The following is a 23,039-nucleotide window of genomic DNA, read 5'->3' as shown; positions in this document are numbered from 1 at the left end:
ATTTCATATGATCATGGCTGATCTGCCCTGGTCCCAATCCAGCTCCTCAGAATTCCCTGATATTTCAAAAACCTACCTGGCTCCTTTTTAAATACTTTCAGTGATATAGCCTCCAGAACTCTCTGGGGTAGAGAATTCCAAACATTCACTACCCTCTGGGAGAAGAAATCTCTCAGTTCTCACTGAGTGTCTCCTTATTCTGTAACTATGTCCCCTAGTTTGAGATTCTCTACTGGGTGGAAACATCTTCTCAGCACCTACATTGTCAAGCCCCTCAGAATCTTACATATTTTCATAAGATCACCCGAAATGAATCAATGCCTAGCCTTTATCCGAGGAATCAGATTTTCTGAAGAAGGGTCCAAAACCAAAACGTCAGCTTTCCTGCTCCACTGACGCTGCCTGGCCTGCTGCGTTCATCGAGCTCCACGCTGTGTCATCTCTGACTCCAATACAGCAGTTCTTGTTATCTATCAGTTGAGCGAATCTCTTTTGAACAGTCTCCAATGCTGATGCTGGTAGATTTGTTTTTCAGACATGGAGGCCAAACTGTCCACAGCGCTCCAGGTGTGACATCACCACCAGCACCCTGTACAGTTACAACGAGACTTCTCACAATTTAAACCCCAACCCTCCAGCAATAAAGGACAAAATTCTATTTCTCTTCTTAATTACTTGCTGTACCTCTATGCTGCCATTTTGTGTTTCACGCACAAGGACACCCAGATCCCTCTGCACAGCACTTTTCCAGAACTCTTCATTTAAGTCACAGACAGCTTCTTCGATTCTTCTGACCAAACACTGTGACCTCACACTTTGCTATACTGAACACCCATTTGCTATGTTTTTGCCAAATTCCTTCACTATCATTGGGTCAAAATACTATTGTGAGTTAACCCACAGCACATGGACTGCAGCGGTTCAAGAAGGCAGCTCACCCGTACCTTCTCAAGGGGCAATTAGGGACAGGCAATAAATGCTGACATAGCCAGCGATGCCCAGGTTCCATGAGCGAATTGAGAATAAATCTCATCTTTACCTTCTCTGATGTACGGAGAAAGAACCCAGCTTCTCCGATATGATGGAGCTACCCCAACCCGAGACTGAAATAACTTCACAGAGTCTGCTATCTCATTATCAACCCACCAAAAGTCTTTGACACTACTACTGCCCCTTCAGAGTCAGGCCTTGGAGCGCCAGTGTCTCCAATCCTCTTTATTTATCTGTCAGCCAGGGCTCCCTGATTGGACCAGGTTAATAGCCCCAATCAGGGAACTCATATTCTATCATATCAACAGGGGGTGATGGGTGCCTGGAACTTGCAGCTGGGGGAGTGGGTAGAAGCAGATTCTATAGTGACTTTTCTTGAAAAATACATGAATGGGATGGGAATAGAGGAATACAGTCCCCAGAAGGGTAGGGGGTTTTAGGGGGCAGCATATCGGTGCATGCTTGGAGGGCCAAAGGGCCTGTTCCTGTGCTGTAATTTTCTTTGTTTAAAAGCCAAAAGAACTGCAGATGCTTTAAGAAGAGTTTGCTGGAAGAGCTCAACAGGGGTTGGTGGCACCCGTGGAGAGAAATGAGAGCTAGGGTTTCGGGTCGAGAGACCCTTCCTCAGAGTCTGGCCTTGTTCCGGTCACTGCAGAGACCATTCCGGGAAATGTCTCCCGAGTTACCCACTCTCCAGCCTCGCCTTGGAGTTTCCCTGAGGTGAACGTTAAATTCTGGCATGGATGTGTGAGCAGTGCTGGAGCAGAAGTGTTAAATACAGCAGGGAATATTACAAAAGGAACTTTTGATACTTTCGACTCACTCTCATCATTTTGGCTCAGTAGGCTTTGTTATATTAGAGCGTTGACATATGGATGAACGAGAGAATCATGTTCAGTGGCCAGCTCTTAGGTTGTAAAATCATATATCTGGCAAGAACTAGGAGCTGCGTCCGCACCGCCTCCGAGGCTGTCCATAAAGTTTCTGAGGGATTCAGTCAGGCTTAGCAAAGGCAGTTAAACTCCTTGGAGTCAGACTCAGAGATTAAAGATTTCCAAAAAAATTGGATTCAAAACAGAAAGGGTTGGGCATACTTGGCAGGCCTGGCAGCATCTGTGTGGAGAGAGAAACAGCGTTAACCTTTCGGATCCAGCGAGATTTATTTCCATTCAGAGGGTGGGGGGATGCTCTGGAATGCATGGCCTGGGAGGGGTTTGGGGCTAGTAGCCTCACGGCCTTTCAAAAGACTTGGGTGAGCACTTGAATTGCGATCACATTCAGATCTATTTAGGGGGAGGGTGTTGCAGACTGGGACTAGCTGAGGTAGAAAGGTATTTTTGTTGGGACTGATTTGATGGGCCAAAAGGCCTCATCTATCCTGTAGAGTTCCATGAGATAGTGGCCTCGCTGGAATGGGAAATAAATCTGTGATGGAATGTTTACCAGAATCAGCCAATATCCATTAGGGAAGGAAATCTGCAGTCTTTGCCTGGCCTGGCCTACATGTGACTCCCTACCCACAGTAATGTCTCTTAACTACCCTCTGAAATGACTCCGGCAATCCACCCTGTTCGAGGGCAATTAGGGATGAATAACAAATGCTGGCTTTGTCTTTGACACTCAGTGTGAGGTTAAAGTCGCAGAATTCTTGTGGAAGTTCCACCGGCACCACCTCCCTCATTGCGCCCCCCCCAACACATACAGGGCCATTTGTTGCGAGAGAAGCATTGCTGGATTTTCTGCCCATGATTGCCCTCGAGAAGGGGGTAGGGGAGCTGCCTGTCTCCAACCTTGCACTCCTTGGGATGTCGGAACTATTAGGCAGGAAGTTTCAGCATTTTGACCCAGCGACAGTGAAGGAACCGCCCATCTAGATGGAAGTGGTCATGGGTTTTGAAATATCTCCACAGAGACCAATATCCCATCACCAAGGCCCCCTTTATTTACACTGGCACTGACCCAGCTCCCTCAGGACCAGCTCTCAGAGTGAGCAGAACCTCTGACCCTCCTGTTTCCATCTGTCAGCCAGGGCAGCCCCAATCAGGGAGCTCATATTCTATGAGGTCCACCTGGCTGACCTCCTTCTAATCACTACAGGATCTTTGTCTGAGGATCTTCGGTGAGTCTCTGCATTGCATCTTGTAGATAGTACACACTGCTGCTACTGAGCGTCGGTGGTGGGGGGAGTGGATGCTTATGGATGTGGTGCCAATCAAGCGGCTGCTTTGTCCTGGATGGTATCAAGCTTCTTGAGTGTTGTTGGGGCTGCACCCATCCAGGCAAGTGGGGCGTATTCCATCACACTCCTGACTTGCGCCTTGTGGATGGTGGACAGGCTTTGAGGAGTCAGAACATAGAACATAGAACATTACAGCGCAGTACAGGCCCTTCGGCCCTCGATGTTGTGCCGACCTGTCATACCGATCTCAAGCCCATCTAACCTACACTATTCCATGTACGTCCATATGCTTGTCCAGTGACGACTTAAATGTACCTAAAGTTGGCGAATCTACTACCGTTGCAGGCAAAGCGTTCCATTCCCTTACTACTCTCTGAGTAAAGAAACTACCTCTGACATCTGTCCTATATCTTTCACCCCTCAATTTAAAGCTATGCCACCTCGTGCTCGCCGTCACCATCCTAGGAAAAAGGCTCTCCCTATCCACCCTATCTAACCCTCTGATTATTTTATATGTTTCAATTAAGTCACCTCTCAACCTTCTTCTCTCTAACGAAAACAGCCTCAAGTCCCTCAGCCTTTCCTCGTAAGACCTTCCCTCCATACCAGACAACATCCTAGTAAATCTCCTTTTGCACCCTTTCCAAAGCTTCCACATCCTTCTTATAATGCGGTGACCAGAACTATATACAATACTCCAAGTGCGGCCGCACCAGAGTTTTGTACAGCTTCACCATAACCTCTTGGTTCCGGAACTCGATCCCTCTATTAATAAAAGCTAGAACACTCTATGCCTTCTTAACAGCCCTGTCAACCTGGGTGGCAACTTTCAGGGATCTGTGTACATGGACACCGAGATCTCTCTGCTCATCTACACTACCAAGAATCTTACCATTAGCCCTGTACTTTGCCTTCTGGTTACTCCTACCAAAGTGCATCACCTCACACTTGTCTGCATTAAACTCCATTTGCCACCTCTCTGCCCAGCTCTGCAGCTTATCTGTCTCTCTGAAACCTACAGCTTCCTTCGTCACTATCCACAATTCCACCGACCTTAGTGTTGTCTGCAAATTTGCAAATTTACTAACCCATCCTTCTATGCCCTCATCCAGGTCATTTATAAAAATTACAAACAGCATTGGACCCAACACCGACCCTTGCGGTACACCACTAGTAACTGGTCTCCAGGATGAACATTTCCCATCAACTACCACCCTCTGTCTTCTTTCAGCAAGCCAATTTCCGATCCAAACTGCTATATCTCCCACAATCCCATTCCTCCGCATTTTGTACAATAGCCTATTGTGGGGAACCTTATCAAACGCCTTGCTGAAATCCATATACACCACATCAACCGGTTTACTCTCATAACTCTCAGAAGGAGACATTTCCCGGGCTCTGCCCCTGCTGTTATAGCTGCAGGGTTTGCCTGGCTGGTACAGTTCAGATTCTGATCAGTACCCCCAGGATGTTAAATAGGGATCATACAAATGCAAGCGAGGGAGTGCTGCCCTGTTAGAAACACCACCTTTCAGATGTGATGTTAAACTGATGTGGCCTTCACCGTCCTTGGTGGATATAAATGCTCCTTTGGCTCTGTAAAAGAGATGATGAGAACTCTCTCTGGACATTGTCACATTGGGGTTTGTGGGAGCTTGCTGTGTATGCAAATTGGCTGTTGCATTTCCAACATTCCAGCAGGGCCTCCCCTCCAGGATATTTAAGAAGTACCTCGTTAGGCTTTGAAGTGCTTTGGAACATCTGGTGGTTGTGGAATGTGCTGGAAAAAATGTTTCTTTTACTTTGAAACAGCTGATTGAATCAGCAATGCCAATATTTTCCTGACTGTTTCGTGATGGGTTCCCCGTTCTCTGTTCACAGGGTTTTATCGTGGGAGTGCTGTACTGCTTTCTGAACCAAGAGGTAGGGAAACTCTCATTTATTGCAAGAACATACTTTATTACATACATTAGAAAACTCTTGTGCATGTACACAGTTACCAAAGCAGTTCTGTACAGTCTTAGTCATGGAGTTGCACAGCATGGGAACAGACCCTTCGGTACCACTTGTCCAGGCCAACCAGATATCCTAAATTAAGCTAGTTCCATTTTCCAGCACTTGGCCCATATCCCTCTAAACCCTGATCAGCAATAATGGGAACTGCAGATGCTGGAGAATCCAAGATAACAAAGTGTGGAGCTGGATGAACACAGCAGGCCAAGCAGCATCTCAGGAGCACAAAAGCTGACCTTTTGGGCCTAGACCCTTCATCAGAGAGGGGGATGGGGTGAGGGAACTGGAATAAATAGGGAGAGAGGGGGAGGCGGATCGAAGATGGATAGAGGAGAAGATAGGTGGAGTGTGTGGGTGGGGATGTAGGGAGGGGATAGGTCGTTCCAGGGAGGACGGATAGGTCAAGGGGGTGGGATGAGGTTAGGAGGTAGGGAATGGAGGTGTGGCTTGAGGTGGACAGAGGGGATAGGTGAGAGGAAGAACTGGTATTGGGATGCAGTGGGGGGGAGGGGAGATTTTGAAGCTTGTGAAGTCCACATTGATACCTTTGGGCTGCAGGGTTCCCAAGCGGAATATGAGTTGCTGTTCCTGCAACCTTCGGGTGGCACCATTGTGGCGCTGCAGGAGGCCCATGATGGACATGTCATCTAAAGAATGGGAGGGGAAGTTGAAATGGTTCGCGGCTGGGAGGTGCAGTTGTTTATTGCGAACCGAGCGGAGGTGTTCTGCAAAGCGGTCCCCAAGCCTCCGCTTGGTTTTCCCCAATGTAGAGGAAGCCACACCGGGTACAATGGATACAGCATACTACATTGGCAAATATGCAGGTGAACCTCTGCTTAATATGGAAAGCCATCTTGGGGCCTGGGATAGGGGTGAGGGAGGAGGTGTGGGGGCAAGTGTAGCACTTTCTACGGTTGCAGGGGAAGGTGCCGGGTGTGGTGTGGTTGGAGGGTAGTGTGGAGCGGACAAGGGAGTTGCAGAGAGAGTGGTCTCTCCGGAAGGTAGACAAGGGCGGGGATGGAAAAATGTCTTTGATGGTGGGGTCCCCTCCCCCCACTGCATTCCAAAACCAGCCCAGCTCATCCCCGCCTGTCTAACCTGTTCTTCCTCTCACCTATCCCCTCCTCCCACCTCAAGCCGCACCTCCATTTCCTACTTACTAACCTCATCCCACCCCCTTGACCCGTCCATCCTCCCCAGACTGACCTATCCCCTCCCTACCTCCCCACCTATGCTCTCCTCTCCAACTATCTTCTCCTCTATCCATCTTTAGTCCGCCTCCCCCTCTCTCCCTATTTATTTCAGAACCCTCTCCCCATCCCCCTTTTCTGATGAAGGGTCTAGGCCTGAAACGTCAGCTTTTGTGCTCCTAAGATGCTGTTTGGCCTGCTGTGTTCATCCAGTCTCACACTTTGTTATCCCTCGAAACCCTTCCTTAATCATATACCCATCCAGATGTGTTGTAAATGTTGTTACTGCAGCTGCCTTGCCCCCTCGATTCTGCTGTGCTGTTTGATCATAGCTGGCATTTACTTCACCCTGTCCTCCTGCTTTCTCCCCATAACCTTTAACCCCCTCACTAATCAAGATCCTGTCTATCTCTGTCTTCAATATTCCCAATGACGCGGCCTCCATAGGGTTCTGCAGCAACAAGTTCCCCAGAGTCACCACCCTCTGGCTGAAGAAATTCTTCCTCACCTCGGTTCTAAAGGGTTGTCCCTTCACTCTGAGGCTGTGCCCTCAGGGCCTAGGCTCTCCTACTCGTGAGAACATCTTCTCCACATCCGGGACGCTCAGTATTCTGTAAGTTTCAATCAGATCCTCCCTTATCCTTGCCCCTTGAGAAAGTCGGGGGTACCTTCTTGATCTGCTGCAGTCCTCCTGCTGTGGGTTGACCCTCAGCGTCATTGGGGAGGGAATTCCACAATTTTGACCCAGTGATGGTGAAGGAACGGCGATATATTTCCAAGTCAGGATGGTGAGTGGTTTGGTGGGGAACTTGCAGGGGGTGGTGTTCTCATGTATCTGCTGCCCTTGTCTTTCTGGATGGAAGTGCTCGTGGGTTTGGAATGTGCTGCCTGAGGGTCTTCAGTGAATTTCTGCAGTGCATCTTGTAGATAGTTCACACTGCTGCTGATCAGTGTCAGTGGTGGAGGGCATGGGGGAGGCAGTTCGGTATAGCTCAGTTGGCTGGATGGTTGGTATGTGAAGCAGCGTGATGCCAACAAAGTGGGTTCAGCCTCCACACTGGCTGACTCTCCTACAGCCTCTGCTCTCACCTGAGATATAACCCCCAGGTTAAACCACCACCACCAGCTGTCTCTCTAATGAGAGAGCAGCCCTCTTGTCTGGTAAGACATTGACAAATTGGCCTGGAAGGGAGTGGACATTTGTGAATGGGCTCAAAATGATATTGTAACATTGCCTCTGCTTAAAGGAACCTGCAATTCTTCCAACAGGTACAGACTGAGATATATCGAAGATGGGTGAGCAGAAATCTGGACAGTTATGGAGCTGTGCCAGTCATGGGGAAAACCCAGATGGACACTTCCTGTTGAACCATAGGTCAAAGGTCAAGCAGAAAGCACTTTCGACCCCATTCACCTACTCCTCATTCTCACTGTCAAAGGAAACCTGTCTCCCCCTAATTTATAGAATCTTTCATTATTTAGTTTTATATCGAAGGAATTAATATGAACTCGGCTGAACATCCTGGAAGAATCTAACCACACAAGGTGAGCAAGTTATTAATTTCAAGCCTGCCCGTAGTTTGATACATGGAAAATGGGAGCAGGAGTCGGCCATTCAGCCCTCTGAGCCTACTGTGTCATCAATATGTTCATGATTGATCATTCACTTAATCCCTTTTCTCCCCACTCCCTTTGATCATTTTAGCCCTAGACCAGCTATATTCGTCTGTTCTTAAATGCATTCAATGGATCGGCCTCAACTGCTTTCTATGGTAGTGAATGCCACAGGCTCCCCACTCTCTGGGTGAAGACGTTACTCTTCATCTCTGTCCAAAGTGGACTTCTCCATATACTTAGTACAATGACATGGAGGGAACTAAGCTTATAACCTGCTGTATGACTCGATGTAGCTGTAATGACTGGTGCGTGTTTGCATTTCTCTGAATGAAGGGTTGCCGAGGATACAGCAGGACATAGATAGGCTGGAGACTTGGGCTGAGAAGCAGCAGATGGAGTTTAGTCCGGACAAATGAGGTGATGCATTTTAGGAGATCAGTTATAGGAGGGAAGTGTATAGTAAATGGCAGAACTTTAGTAGCATCAATGTAATGAGGGATTTAGGCGTACAGGCTCACAGTTGCTTACGAATGGCAGGCAAGGGGATAAGGTTGTCAAGAAGGCACATGACATGCTTGCCTTCATTGGGCAGGACACAGAGTATAAAAATTGGCAAGTCATGTTGTAGCTGTATAGAACTTTCTTTCAGGCACGTTTGGAATACTGTGTACAGTTCTGGTCGCCACACTACCAGAGGGATGTAGAGGCTTTGGAGAAGTGCTGAGAGAAATGGTTTACCAGGATAGTAGGAACTGCAGATGCTGGAGAATCCGAGATAACAAGGTGTGGAGCTGGATGAACACAGCAGGCCAAGCAGCATCAGAGGAGCAGGAAAGCTGGTGCTTCGGGCCTAGACCCTTTATCAGAAAAAGTGGGCACAACGAGCAAGGCTGATGTTGATGGACTACCCTTTGCAGCCCTTGGACAGCTGCTGGGTTTGGGGGGTGCCTGTGGGCTGGGGCGGGTGGTGTGTGTGTGGGCTGGGGCGGGTGGTGTGTGTGTGGGCTGGGGCGGGTGGGGTGTGTGTGGGCTGGGGCGGGTGGGGTGTGTGTGGGCTGGGGTGGGTGGGGTGTGTGTGGGCTGGGCGGGTGGGGTGTGTGTGGGCTGGGGCGGGTGGGGTGTGTGTGGGCAGGGGTGGGTGGGGTGCCTGTGGGCTGGGCGGGTGCAGTGCGTGTGGGCTGGGGTGGGTGGGGTGTGTGTGGGCTGGGGTGGGTGGGGTGCATGTGGGCTGGGGCGGGTGGGGTGTGTTTGGGCTGGGCGGGCGGGGAACCTGTGGGCTGGGGTGGGTGGGGTGCGAGTGGGCTGGGGTGGGTGGGGTGTGTGTGGGCTGAACGGGTGGGGTGCGTGTGGGCTGGGGTGGGTGGGGTGCGTGTGGGCTGGGGCGGGTGGGGTGCGTGTGGGCTGGGGCGGGTGGGGTGCGGGTGGGCTGGGGCGGGTGGGGTGCGTGTGGGCTGGAGCGGGTGGGGTGCGGGTGGGCTGGGGCGGGTGGGGTGCGTGTGGGCTGGGGCGGGTGAGGTGTGTGTGGGCTGGGGCGGGTGGGGTGTGTGTGGGCTGGGTGGGTGGGGTGTGTGTGGGCTGGGGCGGGTGGGGTGCGTGTGGGCTGGGGCGGGTGGGGTGCGTGTGGGCTGGCGCAGGTGGGGTGTGTGTGGGCTGGGCGTGTGGTGTGTGGGCTGGGATGGGTGAGGGGTTTTGGATTGGGGTGGGTTGGAGGTGAGGGCTGGGGTGGGTGGGGTGTTTGGAGGCTGGGGTGGGTTAGGGGGTATGGGCTGGGGTGGAGAGATGTGTGTGGGCTGGGGTGGATGGGGTGCTGTGGGCTTGCGTGGGTGGGAGTGGGTGTGGGCTGGGGTGGGTGGGGTGAGTGTGGACTGCAGTGGGTGGGGCGGAGCGGGATGGGGTGGTTGGGGGGTGTGGGCTGGGTAGGTGGGGGTTGTGGGCTGGTCTGCATGGGGGTGCTGTGGGCTGGGGTGGGTGTGTGGGTGTGGGCTGTGGTGGGTGTCGGGGTGTGGGCTAGGGTGGGTGTGGGAGTGTGGGCTGGGGTGGGTGGGCTAGGGTGGGTGTGGGAGTGTGGGCTGGGGTGGGTGGGCTGGGGTGGGTGTGGGAGTGTGGGATGGGGTGGTTGGGGTGTGTGGACTGGGGTGGGTATCGGGGTGTGGGCTGGTGTGGGTTGGGGGGCTGTGGGATGGGTTGGGTGTCAGGGTGTGGGATTGAGTAGGTGTGAGGGTGAGGGCTGGGGTGGGAGTCGGGGTGTGAGATGGGGTGGATGTCGGGTTGTGAGATGGGGTAGGTGGGGAGGAAGTGGGATGGGATGCCTGTCGGGGTGTGGGATTGCGTGGGTGTGAGGGTGTGGAGTGTGGTGGGTGTCGGGGTGTGGGCTGGGGTGGGTGTTGGGTGTGGGCTGGGGTGGGTGTCGGGTGTGGGCTGGGGTGGGTGTCCGGGTGTGGGCTGGGGTAGGTGTTGGGTGTGGGCTGCGGTGGGCGTCGGGAGTGGACTGGGGTGGGTGTTGGGGTGTGGGCTGGGGTGGGTGTCGGGTTGTGGGATGGGGTGGGTGGGGAGGAAGTGGGATGGGATGCATGTCAGGGTGTGGGATTGGGTGGGTGTGAGGGTGTGGAGTGGGGTGGGTGTCGGGTGAGAGCTGGCGTGGGTGTGGGGGTAGGGGCTGGCGTGGGTGTCGGGTGTGGGCTGGGGTGGGTGTCAGGGTGTGGGATTGGGTGGGTGTGAGGGTGTGGAGTGAGGTGGGTATCGGGGTGTGGGCTGGGGTGGGTGTCGGGTGTGGGCTGGGGTGGGTGTCGGGGTATGGGCTGGGGTGGGTGTCGGGGAGTGGGCTGGGGTGGGTGTCGGGGTGTGGGCTGGGGTGGGTGTCAGGGCTGTGGGCTGGGGTGGGTGGGCTGGGGTGGGTGTGGGAGTGTGGGATGGGGTGGTTGGGGTGTGTGGACTGGGATGGGTGTCGGGGTGTGGGCTGGTGTGGGTTGGGGGGCTGTGGGATGGGTTGGGTGTCGGGGTGTGGGATTGAGTAGGTGTGAGGGTGTGGGCTGGGGTGGGTTGGGGGGTTGTGGGATGGGGTGGGTGTCGGGGTGTGGGCTGGGGTGGGTGTCGGGGTGTGGGATTGGGTGGGTGTGAGGGTGTGGGATTGGGTGGATGTGAGGGTGTGGAGTGGGGTGGGTGTCGGGGTGTGGGTTTGGGTGGGTGTCGGGCTGTGGGCTGTGGTGGGTGTGGGGGTGTGGGCTGGGGTGGGTGTCGGGGTGTGGGCTGGGGTGGGTGTCCGGGTGTGGGCTGGGGTGGGTGCCGGGGTGTGGGCTGTAGTGGGTGTCGGGGTGTGGGCTGGGTTGGGTGTCGGGTCTGGGCTGGGGTGGGTGTCGGGGTGTGGGCCGGGATGGGTGTCGGGGCTGTGGGCTGGGGTGGGTGGGCTGGGGTGGGTGTGGGAGTGTGGGATGGGGTGGTTGGGGTGTGTGGACTGGGGTGGGTGTCGGGGTGTGGGCTGGTGTGGGTTGGGGGGCTGTGGGATGGGTTGGATGTCGGGGTGTGGGATTGAGTAGGTGTGAGGGTGTGGGCTGGGGTGGGTAGGGGGGTTGTGGGATGGGGTGGGTGTCGGGGTGTGGGCTGGGGTGGGTGTGAGGGTGTGGGATTGGGTGGATGTGAGGGTGTGGAGTGGGGTGGGTGTCGGGGTGTGGGTTTGGGTGGGTGTCGGGGTGTGGGCTGGGGTGGGTGTCCGGGTGTGGGCTGGGGTGGGTGTCCGGGTGTGGGCTGGGGTGGGTGCCGGGGTGTGGGCTGTAGTGGGTGTCGGGGTGTGGGCTGGGTTGGGTGTCGGGTCTGGGCTGGGGTGAGTGTCGGGGTGTGGGCCGGGATGGGTGTCGGGGCTGTGGGCTGGGGTGGGTGGGCTGGGGTGGGTGTGGGAGTGTGGGATGGGGTGGTTGGGGTGTGTGGACTGGGGTGGGTGTCGGGGTGTGGGCTGGTGTGGGTTGGGGGGCTGTGGGATGGGTTGGGTGTCGGGGTGTGGGATTGAGTAGGTGTGAGGGTGTGGGCTGGGGTGGGTAGGGGGGTTGTGGGATGGGGTGGGTGTCGGGGTGTGGGCTGGGGTGGGTGTGAGGGTGTGGGATTGGGTGGATGTGAGGGTGTGGAGTGGGGTGGGTGTCGGGGTGTGGGTTTGGGTGGGTGTCGGGCTGTGGGCCGGGTTGGGTGTCGGGTCTGGGCTGGGGTGGGTGTCGGGGTGTGGGCCGGGATGGGTGTCGAGGTGTGGGCCGGGGTGGGTGTCGGGGTGTGGGCCGGGGTGGGTGTCGGGTCTGGGCCGGGGTGGGTGTCGGGTAGGGGCCGGGGTGGGTGTCGGGTGTGGGCTAGGGTGGGTGTCGGGGTGTGGGGTGGGGTGGGTGTGGGGGTGTGGGCTGGGGTGGGTGTCGGTGTATGGGCTGGGGTGGGTGTCGGGTGTGGGCTGCGGTGGGCATCGGGAGTGGACTGGGGTGGGTGTTGGGGTGTGGGCTGGGGTGGGTGTCGGGTGTGGGCTGGGGTGGGTGTCGAGTCAGGGCTGGGGTGGGTGTTGGGGTGTGGGCTGGGGTGGGTGTCATGGTGTGGGCTGGGGTGGGTGTCGGGTGTGGGCTGGGGTGGGTGTCGAGTCAGGGCTGGGGTGGGTGTCGGGGGAGGGGCTGGCGGGGGTGTCAGGGTGTGGGCTGGGCTGGGTGTTGGGGTGTGGGATTGGGTGGATGTGAGGGTGTGGAGTGGGGTGGGTGTCGGGGTGTGGGCTGGGGTGGGTGTCGGGTGTGGGCTGGGGTGGGTGTCGGGGTGCAGGCTGGTGTGTGCGTTGGGATGCGGGCTGGGGTTGGCAACGGGTGTGGACTGGTGTGGGTGTCGGGGTGTGGGCTGCGGTGGGTGCCGGGGTGTGGGCTGGGGTGGGTGCTGGGGTGTGGGCTGGTGTGGGTGTCAGAGTGTGGGCTGGTTTGCGTGTTGGGTATGGGCTGGGCTGGGTGTCGGGGTGATGGCTGGGGTAGGTGTCGGTGTGTGGGCTGGGGTGGGTGTCGGGGTGTCGGCTGGGGTGGGTGTCGGGTGTGGGCTGGGGTGGGTGTCGGGGTATGGGCTGGGGTGGGTGTCGGATTGTGGGCTGGGGTGGGTGTGGGGGTGTGGGCTGGGGTGGGTGTCGGATTGTGGGCTGGGGTGGGCGCCGGGGTGTGGGCTGGGGTGAGTGCCGGGGTGTGGGCGGGGGTAGGTGCCTGGGTGTGGGCTGGTGTGGGTGTCGGGGTGTGGGCTGGGGTGAGTGCCGGGGTGTGGGCTGGGGTGAGTGCCGGGGTGTGGGCTGGGGTAGGTGCCGGGGTGTGGGCTGGGGTGGGTGCCGGGGTGTGGGCTGGGATGGGTGCCGGGGTGTGGGCTGGGGTGGGTGTCGGGGTGTGGGCTGGGGTGAGTGCCGGGGTGTGGGCTGGGGTGAGTGCCGGGGTGTGGGCTGGGGTGAGTGCCGGGGTGTGGGCTGGGGTGGGTGCCGGGGTGTGGGCTGGGGTAGGTGCCGGGGTGTGGGCTGGGGTGGGTGCCGGGGTGTGGGCTGGGATGGGTGCCGGGGTGTGGGCTGGGGTGGGTGCCGGGGTGTGGGCTGGGGTAGGTGTCGGATTGTGGGCTGGGGTGGGTGTGGGGGTGTGGGCTGGGGTGGGTGTCGGATTGTGGGCTGGGGTGGGTGCCGGGGTGTGGGCTGGGGTAGGTGCCCGGGTGTGGGCTGGTGTGAGTGCCGGGGCGTGGGCTGGTGTGGGCGCCGGGGTGTGGGCTGGGGTGGGTGTCTGGGGTGTGGGCTGGGTGGGTGCCGGGGTGTGGGCTGGGGTGGGTGTCGGGGTGTGGGCTGGGGTGGGTGTCAGGGTTTGGGCTGGTGTGGGTGCCGGGGTGTGGGCTGGGGTGGGTGTCCGGGGTGGCCCTGGGTGTGTGTCCGGTGTGGGCTGGGGTGGGTGTTGGGATGCGGGCTGTGGTGGGTGTCGGGGTGTGGGCTGGGGTGGGTGTTGGGTGTGGGCTGGGGTGGATGTCGGGCTGTGGGCTGGGGTGGGTGTCGGGGTGTGGGCTGGGGTGGGTGCCGGGGTGTGGGCTGGGGTGGGTGCCGGGGTCTGGGCTGGTGTGGGTGCCGGTGTGTGGGCTGGTGTGGGTGCCGGGGTGTGGGCTGGGGTGGGTGCAGGGGTGTGGGCTGGTGTGGGTGCCGGGGTGTGGGCTGGGGTGGGTGCCGGGGTGTGGGCTGGTGTGGGTGCCGGGGTGTGGGCTGGGGTGGGTGCCGTGGTGTGGGCTGGTGTGGGTGCCGGGGTGTGGGCTGGGGTGGGTGCCGGGGTGTGGGCTGGTGTGTGTGTCGGGGTGTGGGATTGGGTGGATATGAGGGTGTGGAGTGGGGTGGGTGTCGGGGTGTCGGCTGGGGTGGGTGTCGGGTGTGGGCTGGGGTGTGTGTCGGGGTATGGGCTGGGGTGGGTGTCGGATTGTGGGCTGGGGTGGGTGTGGGGGTGTGGGCTGGGGTGGGTGTCGGATTGTGGGCTGGGGTGGGCGCCGGGGTGTTGGCTGGGGTGAGTGCCGGGGTGTGGGCTGGGGTGGGTGTCTGGGGTGTGGGCTGGGGTGGGTGCCGGGGTGTGGGCTGGTGTGGGCGCCGGGGTGTGGGCTGGGGTGAGTGCCGGGGTGTGGGCTGGGTGGGTGCCGGGGTGTGGGCTGGGGTGGGTGCCGGGGTGTGGGCTGGGGTGGGTGCCGGGGTGTGGGCTGGGGTAGGTGCCGGGGTGTGGGCTGGGGTGGGTGCCGGGGTGTGGGCTGGGATGGGTGCCGGGGTGTGGGCTGGGGTGGGTGCCGGGGTGTGGGCTGGAGTAGGTGTCGGATTGTGGGCTGGGGTGGGTGTGGGGGTGTGGGCTGGGGTGGGTGTCGGATTGTGGGCTGGGGTGAGTGCCGGGGTGTGGGCTGGGGTAGGTGCCTGGGTGTGGGCTGGGGTGGGTGCCGGGGTGTGGGCTGGGGTAGGTGCCCGGGTGTGGGCTGGTGTGAGTGCCGGGGCGTGGGCTGGTGTGGGCGCCGGGGTGTGGGCTGGGGTGAGTGCCGGGGTGTGGGCTGGGGTGGGTGTCTGGGGTGTGGGCTGGGGTGGGTGCCGGGGTGTGGGCTGGTGTGGGCGCCGGGGTGTGGGCTGGGGTGAGTGCCGGGGTGTGGGCTGGGTGGGTGCCGGGGTGTGGGCTGGGGTGGGTGTCGGGGTGTGGGCTGGGGTGGGTGTCAGGGTTTGGGCTGGTGTGGGTGCCGGGGTGTGGGCTGGGGTGGGTGCCGGAGTGTGGGCTGGGCTGAGTGTCGGTGTGTGGGCTGGGGTGGGTGTCGGGGTGTGGGCTGGTGTGGGTATCGGGGTGTGGGTTGAGGTGGGTGTCGGGGTGTGGGCTGGGGTGGGTGCCGGGGTGTGGGCTGGTGTGGGTGCCGGGGTGTGGGCTGGGGTGGGTGTCCGGGGTGTGGGCTGGGGTGGGTGTCCGGGGTGTGGGTTGAGGTGGGTGTCCGGGGTGTGGGTTGAGGTGGGTGTCGGGGTGTGGGCTGGGGTGGGTGCCGGGGTGTGGGCTGGGTTGGGTGTCCGGGGTGTGGGCTGGGTTGGGTGCCGGGGTGTGGGCTGGTGTGGGCGCCGGGGTGTGGGCTGGGGTGAGTGCCGGGGTGTGGGCTGGGTGGGTGCCGGGGTGTGGGCTGGGGTGGGTGCCGGGGTGTGGGCTGTGGTGGGTGCCGGGGTGTGGGCTGGGGTAGGTGCCGGGGTGTGGGCTGGGGTGGGTGCCGGGGTGTGGGCTGGGGTGGGTGCCGGGGTGTGGGCTGGGGTAGGTGCCGGGGTGTGGGCTGGGGTGGGTGCCGGGGTGTGGGCTGGGGTAGGTGCCGGGGTGTGGGCTGGGGTGGGTGCCGGGGTGTGGGCTGGTGTGGGTGTCGGGGTGTGGGCTGGGGTAGGTGCCGGGGTGTGGGCTGGGGTGGGTGTCGGGGTGTGGGCTGGGGTGGGTGCCGGGGTGTGGTCTGGGGTAGGTGCCGGGGTGTGGGCTGGGGTGGGTGCCTGGGTGTGGGCTGGGGTGGGTGCCGGGGTGTGGTCTCGTGTGGGTGTCGGGGTGTGGTCTGGGTTAGGTGCCGGGGTGTGGGCTGGGGTGGGTGCCGGGGTGTGAGCTGGTGTGGGTGTCGGGGTGTGGGCTGGGGTAGGTGCCGGGGTGTGGGCTGGGGTGGGTGCCGGGGTGTGGGCTGGTGTGGGTGCCGGGGTGTGGGCTGGGTGGGTGCCGGGCTGTGGGCTGGGGTGGGTGCCGGGGTGTGGGCTGGTGTGGGTGCCGGGGTGTGGGCTGGGTGGGTGCCGGGGTGTGGGCTGGTGTGGGTGCCGGGGTGTGGGCTGGGTGGGTGCCGGAGTGTGGGCTGGGGTGGGTGCCGGGGTGTGGTTTGGGTTAGGTGCCGGGGTGTGGTCTGGGGTAGGTGCCGGGATGTGGGCTGGGGTGGGTGCCGGGGTGTGGGCTGGTGTGGGTGTCGGGGTGTGGACTGGGGTCGGTGCCGGGGTGTGGGCTGGGGTGGGTGTCGGGGTGTGGGCTGGGGTGGGTGCCGGGGTGTGGGCTGGGGTGGGTGTCGTGGTGTGGGCTGGGGTGGGTGTCGTGGTGTGGGCTGGGGTGGGTGCCGGGGTGTGGGCTGGGGTGGGTGCCGCGGTGTGGGCTGGTGTGTGTGCCGGGGTGTGGGCTGGGGTGGGTGCCTGGGTGTGGGCTGGGGTGGGTGCCGGGCTGTGGGCTGGGGTGGGTGCCTGGGTGTAGGCTGGGGTGGGGGCCGGGGTGTGGGCTGGGGTGGGTGCCGGGGTGTGGGCTGGGGTGGGTGCCGGGGTGTGGGCTGGGGTAGGTGCTGGGGTGTGGGCTGGCGTGGGTGCCGGGGTGTGGGCTGGGGTGGGTGCCGGGGTGTGGGCTGGGGTAGGTGCCGGGGTGTGGGCTGGGGTGGGTGTCGGGGTGTGGGCTGGTGTAGGTGTCGGGGTGTGGGCTGGGGTAGGTGCCGGGGTGTGGGCTGGCGTGGGTGTCGGGGTGTGGGCTGGGGTAGGTGCCGGGGTGTGGGCTGGGGTGGGTGTCGGGGTGTGGGCTGGGGTGGGTGTCTGGGGTGTGGGCTGGGGTAGGTGCCGGGGTGTGGGCTGGGGTGGGTGTCGGGGTGTGGGCTGGTGTAGGTGTCGGGGTGTGGGCTGGGGTAGGTGCCGGGGTGTGGGCTGGCGTGGGTGCCGGGGTGTGGGCTGGGGTGGGTGCCGGGGTGTGGGCTGGGGTAGGTGCCGGGGTGTGGGCTGGGGTGGGTGTCGGGGTGTGGGCTGGGGTGGGTGTCGGGGTGTGGGCTGGGGGGGGTGTCAGGGTTTGGGCTGGTGTGGGTGCCGGGGTGTGGGCTGGGGTGGGTGCCGGAGTGTGGGCTGGGCTGAGTGTCGGTGTGTGGGCTGGGGTGGGTGTCGGGGTGTGGGCTGGTGTGGGTATCAGGGTGTGGGTTGAGGTGGGTGTCGGGGTGTGGGCTGGGGTGGGTGCCGGGGTGTGGGCTGGTGTGGGTGCCGGGGTGTGGGCTGGGGTGGGTGTCCGGGGTGTGGGCTGGGGTGGGTGTCCGGGGTGTGGGTTGAGGTGGGTGTCGGGGTGTGGGCTGGGGTGGGTGCCGGGGTGTGGGCTGGTGTGGGTGCCGGGGTGTGGCTGGGGTGGGTGTCCGGGGTGTGGGCTGGGGTGGGTGTCCGGGGTGTGGGCTGGTGTGGGTGCCGGGGTGTGGGCTGGGGTGGGTGTCGGATTGTGGGCTGGGGTGGGTGTGGGGGTGTGGGCTGGGGTGGGTGTCGGATTGTGGGCTGGGGTGGGCGCCGGGGTGTGGGCTGGGGTGAGTGCCGGGGTGTGGGCTGGGGTAGGTGCCTGGGTGTGGGCTGGGGTGGGTGCCGGGGTGTGGGCTGGGGTAGGTGCCCGGGTGTGGGCTGGCGTGAGTGCCGGGGTGTGGGCTGGTGTGGGCGCCGGGGTGTGGGCTGGCGTGGGTGCCGGGGTGTGGTCTGGTGTGGGTGTCGGGGTGTGGTCTGGGGTAGGTGCCGGGGTGTGGTCTGGGGTAGGTGCCGGGGTGTGGGCTGGGGTGGGTGCCGGGGTGTGGGCTGGGGTAGGTGCCGGGGTGTGGGCTGGGGTGGGTGCCGGGGTGTGGGCTGGGGTGGGTGCCTGGGTGTGGGCTGGGGTGGGTGCCGGGGTGTGGTCTGGTGTGGGTGTCGGGGTGTGGTCTGGGTTAGGTGCCGGGGTGTGGTCTGGGGTAGGTGCCGCGGTGTGGGCTGGTGTGGGTGCCGGGGTGTGGGCTGGTGTGGGTGCCGGGGTGTGGTCTGGTGTGGGTGTCGGGGTGTGGTCTGGGGTAGGTGCCGGGGTGTGGGCCTGGGTAGGTGCCGGGGTGTGGGCTGGGGTGGGTGCCGGGGTGTGGGCTGGTGTGGGTGTCCGGGTGTGGGCTGGGGTAGGTGCCGGGGTGTGGGCTGGGGTGGGTGCCGGGGTGTGGTCTGGTGTGGGTGTCGGGGTGTGGTCTGGGGTAGGTGCCGGGGTGTGGGCTGGGGTGGGTGCCGGGGTGTGGGCTGGGGTGGGTGCCGGGGTGTGGGCTGGTGTGGGTGCCGGGGTGTGGGCTGGGTGGGTGCCGGGGTGTGGGCTGGGGTGGGTGCCGGGGTGTGGGCTGGTGTGGGTGCCGGGGTGTGGGCTGGGTGGGTGCCGGGGTGTGGGCTGGTGTGGGTGTCGGGGTGTGGACTGGGGTAGGTGCCGGGGTGTGGGCTGGGGTGGGTGCCGGGGTGTGGGCTGGGTGGGTGCCGGGGTGTGGGCTGGTGTGGGTGCCGGGGTGTGGGCTGGGTGGGTGCCGGAGTGTGGGCTGGGGTGGGTGCCGGGGTGTGGTTTGGGTTAGGTGCCGGGGTGTGGTCTGGGGTAGGTGCCGGGATGTGGGCTGGGGTGGGTGCCGGGGTGTGGGCTGGGGTGGGTGTCGGGGTGTGGGCTGGGGTGGGTGCCGGGGTGTGGGCTGGGGTGGGTGTCGTGGTGTGGGCTGGGGTGGGTGTCGTGGTGTGGGCTGGGGTGGGTGCCGGGGTGTGGGCTGGGGTGGGTGCCGCGGTGTGGGCTGGTGTGGGTGCCGGGGTGTGGCCTGGGGTGGGTGCCTGGGTGTGGGCTGGGGTGGGTGCCGGGCTGTGGGCTGGGGTGGGTGCCTGGGTGTGGGCTGGGGTGGGTGCCGGGGTGTGGGCTGGGGTGGGTGCCGGGGTGTGGGCTGGGGTGGGTGCCGGGGTGTGGGCTGGGGTGGGTGCTGGGGTGTGGGCTGGCGTGGGTGCCGGGGTGTGGGCTGGGGTGGGTGCCGGGGTGTGGGCTGGGGTAGGTGCCGGGGTGTGGGCTGGGGTGGGTGTCGGGGTGTGGGCTGGTGTAGGTGTCGGGGTGTGGGCTGGGGTAGGTGCCGGGGTGTGGGCTGGCGTGGGTGCCGGGGTGTGGGCTGGGGTAGGTGCCGGGGTGTGGGCTGGGGTGGGTGTCGGGGTGTGGGCTGGGGTGGGTGTCTGGGGTGTGGGCTGGGGTAGGTGCCGGGGTGTGGGCTGGGGTGGGTGTCGGGGTGTGGGCTGGTGTAGGTGTCGGGGTGTGGGCTGGGGTAGATGCCGGGGTGTGGGCTGGCGTGGGTGCCGGGGTGTGGGCTGGGGTGGGTGCCGGGGTGTGGGCTGGGGTAGGTGCCCGGGTGTGGGCTGGTGTGAGTGCCGGGGTGTGGGCCTGGGTAGGTGCCGGGGTGTGGGCTGGGGTGGGTGTCGGGGTGTGGGCTGGTGTGGGTGTCGGGGTGTGGGCTGGTGTAGGTGTCGGGGTGTGGGCTGGGGTGGGTGTCGGGGTGTGGGCTGGTGTAGGTGTCGGGGTGTGGGCTGGTGTAGGTGTCGGGGTGTGGGCTGGGGTAGGTGCCGGGGTGTGGGCTGGGGTGGGTGTCTGGGGTGTGGGCTGGGGTAGGTGCCGGGGTGTGGGCTGGGGTGGGTGCCGGGGTGTGGTCTGGTGTGGGTGCCGGGGTGTGGGCTGGTGTGGGATTGGGTGGATGTGAGGGTGTGGAGTGGGGTGGGGGCGGGGTGTGGGCTGGTGTAGGTGTCGGGGTGTGGGCTGGGGTAGGTGCCTGGGTGTGGGCTGGGGTAGGTGCCTGGGTGTGGGCTGGGGTAGGTGCCGGGGTGTGGTCTGGTGTGGGATTGGGTGGATGTGAGGGTGTGGAGTGGGGTGGGGGCGGGGTGTGGGCTGGGGTAGGTGCCTGGGTGTGGGCTGGGGTAGGTGCCTGGGTGTGGGCTGGGGTAGGTGCCGGGGTGTGGTCTGGTGTGGGTGCCGGGGTGTGGGCTGGTGTGGGATTGGGTGGATGTGAGGGTGTGGAGTGGGGTGGGGGCGGGGTGTGGGCTGGTGTAGGTGTCGGGGTGTGGGCTGGGGTAGGTGCCTGGGTGTGGGCTGGGGCCACACCCCGACACCCACCCATTCCTGCTGGATTATTGACCCTGACGCCCAGGCAATGGGGAGGCCTGGCTTTGAATGTGGTCGACGGTGAGATGTAGCTCCGACAGAAGCTTGACACCGTCGTGGAGAAAGCCGCCTGCTTGATCGGCACCACATCCACCAACATTAATGAGTTGTTGGCCTGGAATTCTCTTCCCCGGAGAGCAGCACAGGCTGGGTAATGGTTACAAGGTTGGGTTGTGCCGATTTTTGATAATATGGGGTGGGCAGAAAGGTAAGTGGAGAGAGGCCACCATCTGGTAAGTTGAGTGGTGCAGCAGTCTGGATGGGCTGAATGGTCTAGTCCTGCTCCAAGTGCTGTGTCCGGCTCCCTTTGCTTGGATGAGTTTAGCTGATCAGCACCTATCAGTGGAACTGGTATCTGGTTCCATCGTGTTGGACATCTAGCTCTGATCTGAATTGTTTACAAAGTGAATGGTTTGGAACACTCTCGGATCGTGACCGTCTAAGTTGTTTGTCTTTGACTGACAGGTCGGCCGTGATGAAAACAGCATCAAATGCAATAGGCCACCTCTATTGTCGAGACTGGAGTTTGACCATCGTTGACCGTCTTGCCCTCTCACACAACAAAATTCGATAGCGAAATCTCCCTGCGCCCGTGGGACTCGGTCTGTCGCGAGGTGGCCATCCATTCCTGGTCTGTGTGGTTCATGATTGTTTCTAAAGGGTCTTCAGGAACGTCCATGCAGTGACTTGCTCTCTAATCGGGGAGGAGGGAGCATGCTCCTCGTTTTTCCCAAAATTGCCCTCTCGATGGGGGACTATATATATATATATATATATATATATAGAGAGAGAGAAAACAGCTGGCACTTACATGGCTCCTTTCACGGGCACAAGACCTTCCCAAACTCTTCGCCAAACCACTGAGATGTTCTTCCTCTCCAAGCATGGTGACTTCTGGCCTATCAGGAAAGTCAGACAATAAATTTGTACAGAAACAAATCCCACATACTGACTTGCAATTATGAACGGCTCTTCTGGTTTATTTTGGTTACATTAGAATCTTGGAGCAGGAGGAGACCATTCGGCCCCTTCGAGCCTGCTCCACCATTCCATGCGATTATGGCTGATCTTCTACTCAATACCACGTTCCCAGTTTCTCCTTGTACCTTTTCATGTCTTTAATAGTTACAGATTTATCGATCTCTTTCTTAAGCGGCTCAGTGGTTAGCACTGCTGCCTCATAGCACCAGGGACCTGAGTTCAATCCCACCCTCAGGTGACTGTCTGTGTGGAGTTTTGCACATTCTCTGCGTGGGTTCCCTCCGGGTGCTCCAGTTTCCTCCCACAGTCCAAAGGAGTGGAGGTTAGAGTGGACAGGCTGTACTAAATAACCTGTAGTGTTCAGGGACATGTAGATTCGGTGGGTTATAGGTGGATGGGTCTGGGTTGGCTCTGAGGGTTGGGGTAGACTTGTGGGGCTGAGGGGCCTGTTTCCACACTGTAGTGATTCTATGAATGTATTTTGTGACTTCACCCCCGGAGTCACAGTCTCACCAACCTCTGAGAGAAGAAAAGTTTCCTCATCTCACTCCTAAATGGTCTATCCTATAGCCTGAGACTATGTCCCCCCCCCTGGTTCTCGACTCCCCAACCTGTTCAGCCATTTTGGAATTTTCCACATTTCAATTATACCCTTCTCATTCTTCTAAACTCTAATGAATACCGAACCAGTTGATCCAAACTCTCCATTGGATAATTTTGAAGAGGTAACTAAGCTAATGGACAGAGCAATGTCCGTGGAAGTGAATTCAGAAGAAATGTGAGCAAGGTGAAGGCATTTGGATAGTTAGAGTCAAAGTACTGAACGGTAGTGAGTTTGTAGATGACACCAAAATTGAAGGTGTAGTGGGCATCGAACTAGGTTGCCTCAGAGTACAATGGGATCTTGATCAGTGAGGCCAATGGGCTGAGGAGTGGCAGATGGAGTTTAATTTAGATAAATGTGAGGTGCTGCAATTTGGAAAGGAAAATCAGGCAAGACTTAGACTTAATGGTAAGGTCCTGGGAGTGTTGCTGAACAAAGAGTCTCTGGAGTGCAGGTTCATAGTTGGTTGAGAGTGGAGTCACAGGTAGACAGGGGAGTGAAGAAAGCATTAAGTATGCTTGTCTTTATTGGTCAGTGCATTGAGTATAGGAGTACCAGCCTCCACCACTTCCCCTGGCAGCTCATTCCACACACGCACCACCCTCTGCGTGAAAAAGTTACCCCTTACGCTTTCTTAAATCTTTCCCCTCTCACCTTAAACCTATGCCCTTTAGTTTTGGACTCTAGCACCCAACCTTATGGAATCATTGTACTATACGGAGGAATGTAGGAAATGTTACTTTTTATTATTCATTCCTGGGATGTGGGTATCACTATCTGATCCAGCATTTACTGCCAGTTCCTCGTTAGAGACATTGACTCATAGAGATGTACAGAACAGAAACAGACCCTTCGATCCAAATTGTCCAACCCGCCCAGATATCCTTAATAAATTTAGCCCCATTTGCCAGTATTTGGCCCATATCCCTCTAAACCCTTCCTATTCATGTACCCATCCAGGTGCCTTCTAAATGTTGTCACTGTACCAGCCTCCACCACTTCCTTTGGCAGCTCATTCCATACACACACCACGCCCCGTGTGAAAAAGTTGGCCCTTA

At 60.3% G+C, this 23,039-nt stretch overlaps 1 protein-coding gene across 1 annotated transcript in view; it reads left to right on the top strand.

Annotated features, from left to right (window-relative positions):
• LOC125467038 (growth hormone-releasing hormone receptor-like) overlaps positions 1-21,164 on the top strand; it is an 81,768-nt gene extending 60,604 nt beyond the window's left edge. Inside the window, exons 12-14 of the mRNA XM_048562382.2 lie at positions 5,051-5,092; positions 7,642-7,917; positions 20,862-21,164. Of these exons, the coding sequence (XP_048418339.1) occupies positions 5,051-5,092; positions 7,642-7,740 (141 nt within the window). The 3' untranslated portion in view covers positions 7,741-7,917; positions 20,862-21,164. The remainder of the gene's footprint in view (positions 1-5,050; positions 5,093-7,641; positions 7,918-20,861) is intronic.
• Positions 21,165-23,039: the final 1,875 nt, after the last annotated feature.

Source organism: Stegostoma tigrinum, chromosome 2 (genome assembly GCF_030684315.1).
Source record: "Stegostoma tigrinum isolate sSteTig4 chromosome 2, sSteTig4.hap1, whole genome shotgun sequence".
Lineage (NCBI taxonomy): Eukaryota > Metazoa > Chordata > Chondrichthyes > Orectolobiformes > Stegostomatidae > Stegostoma > Stegostoma tigrinum.
This window is presented reverse-complemented; position numbering and strand designations above follow the sequence as displayed.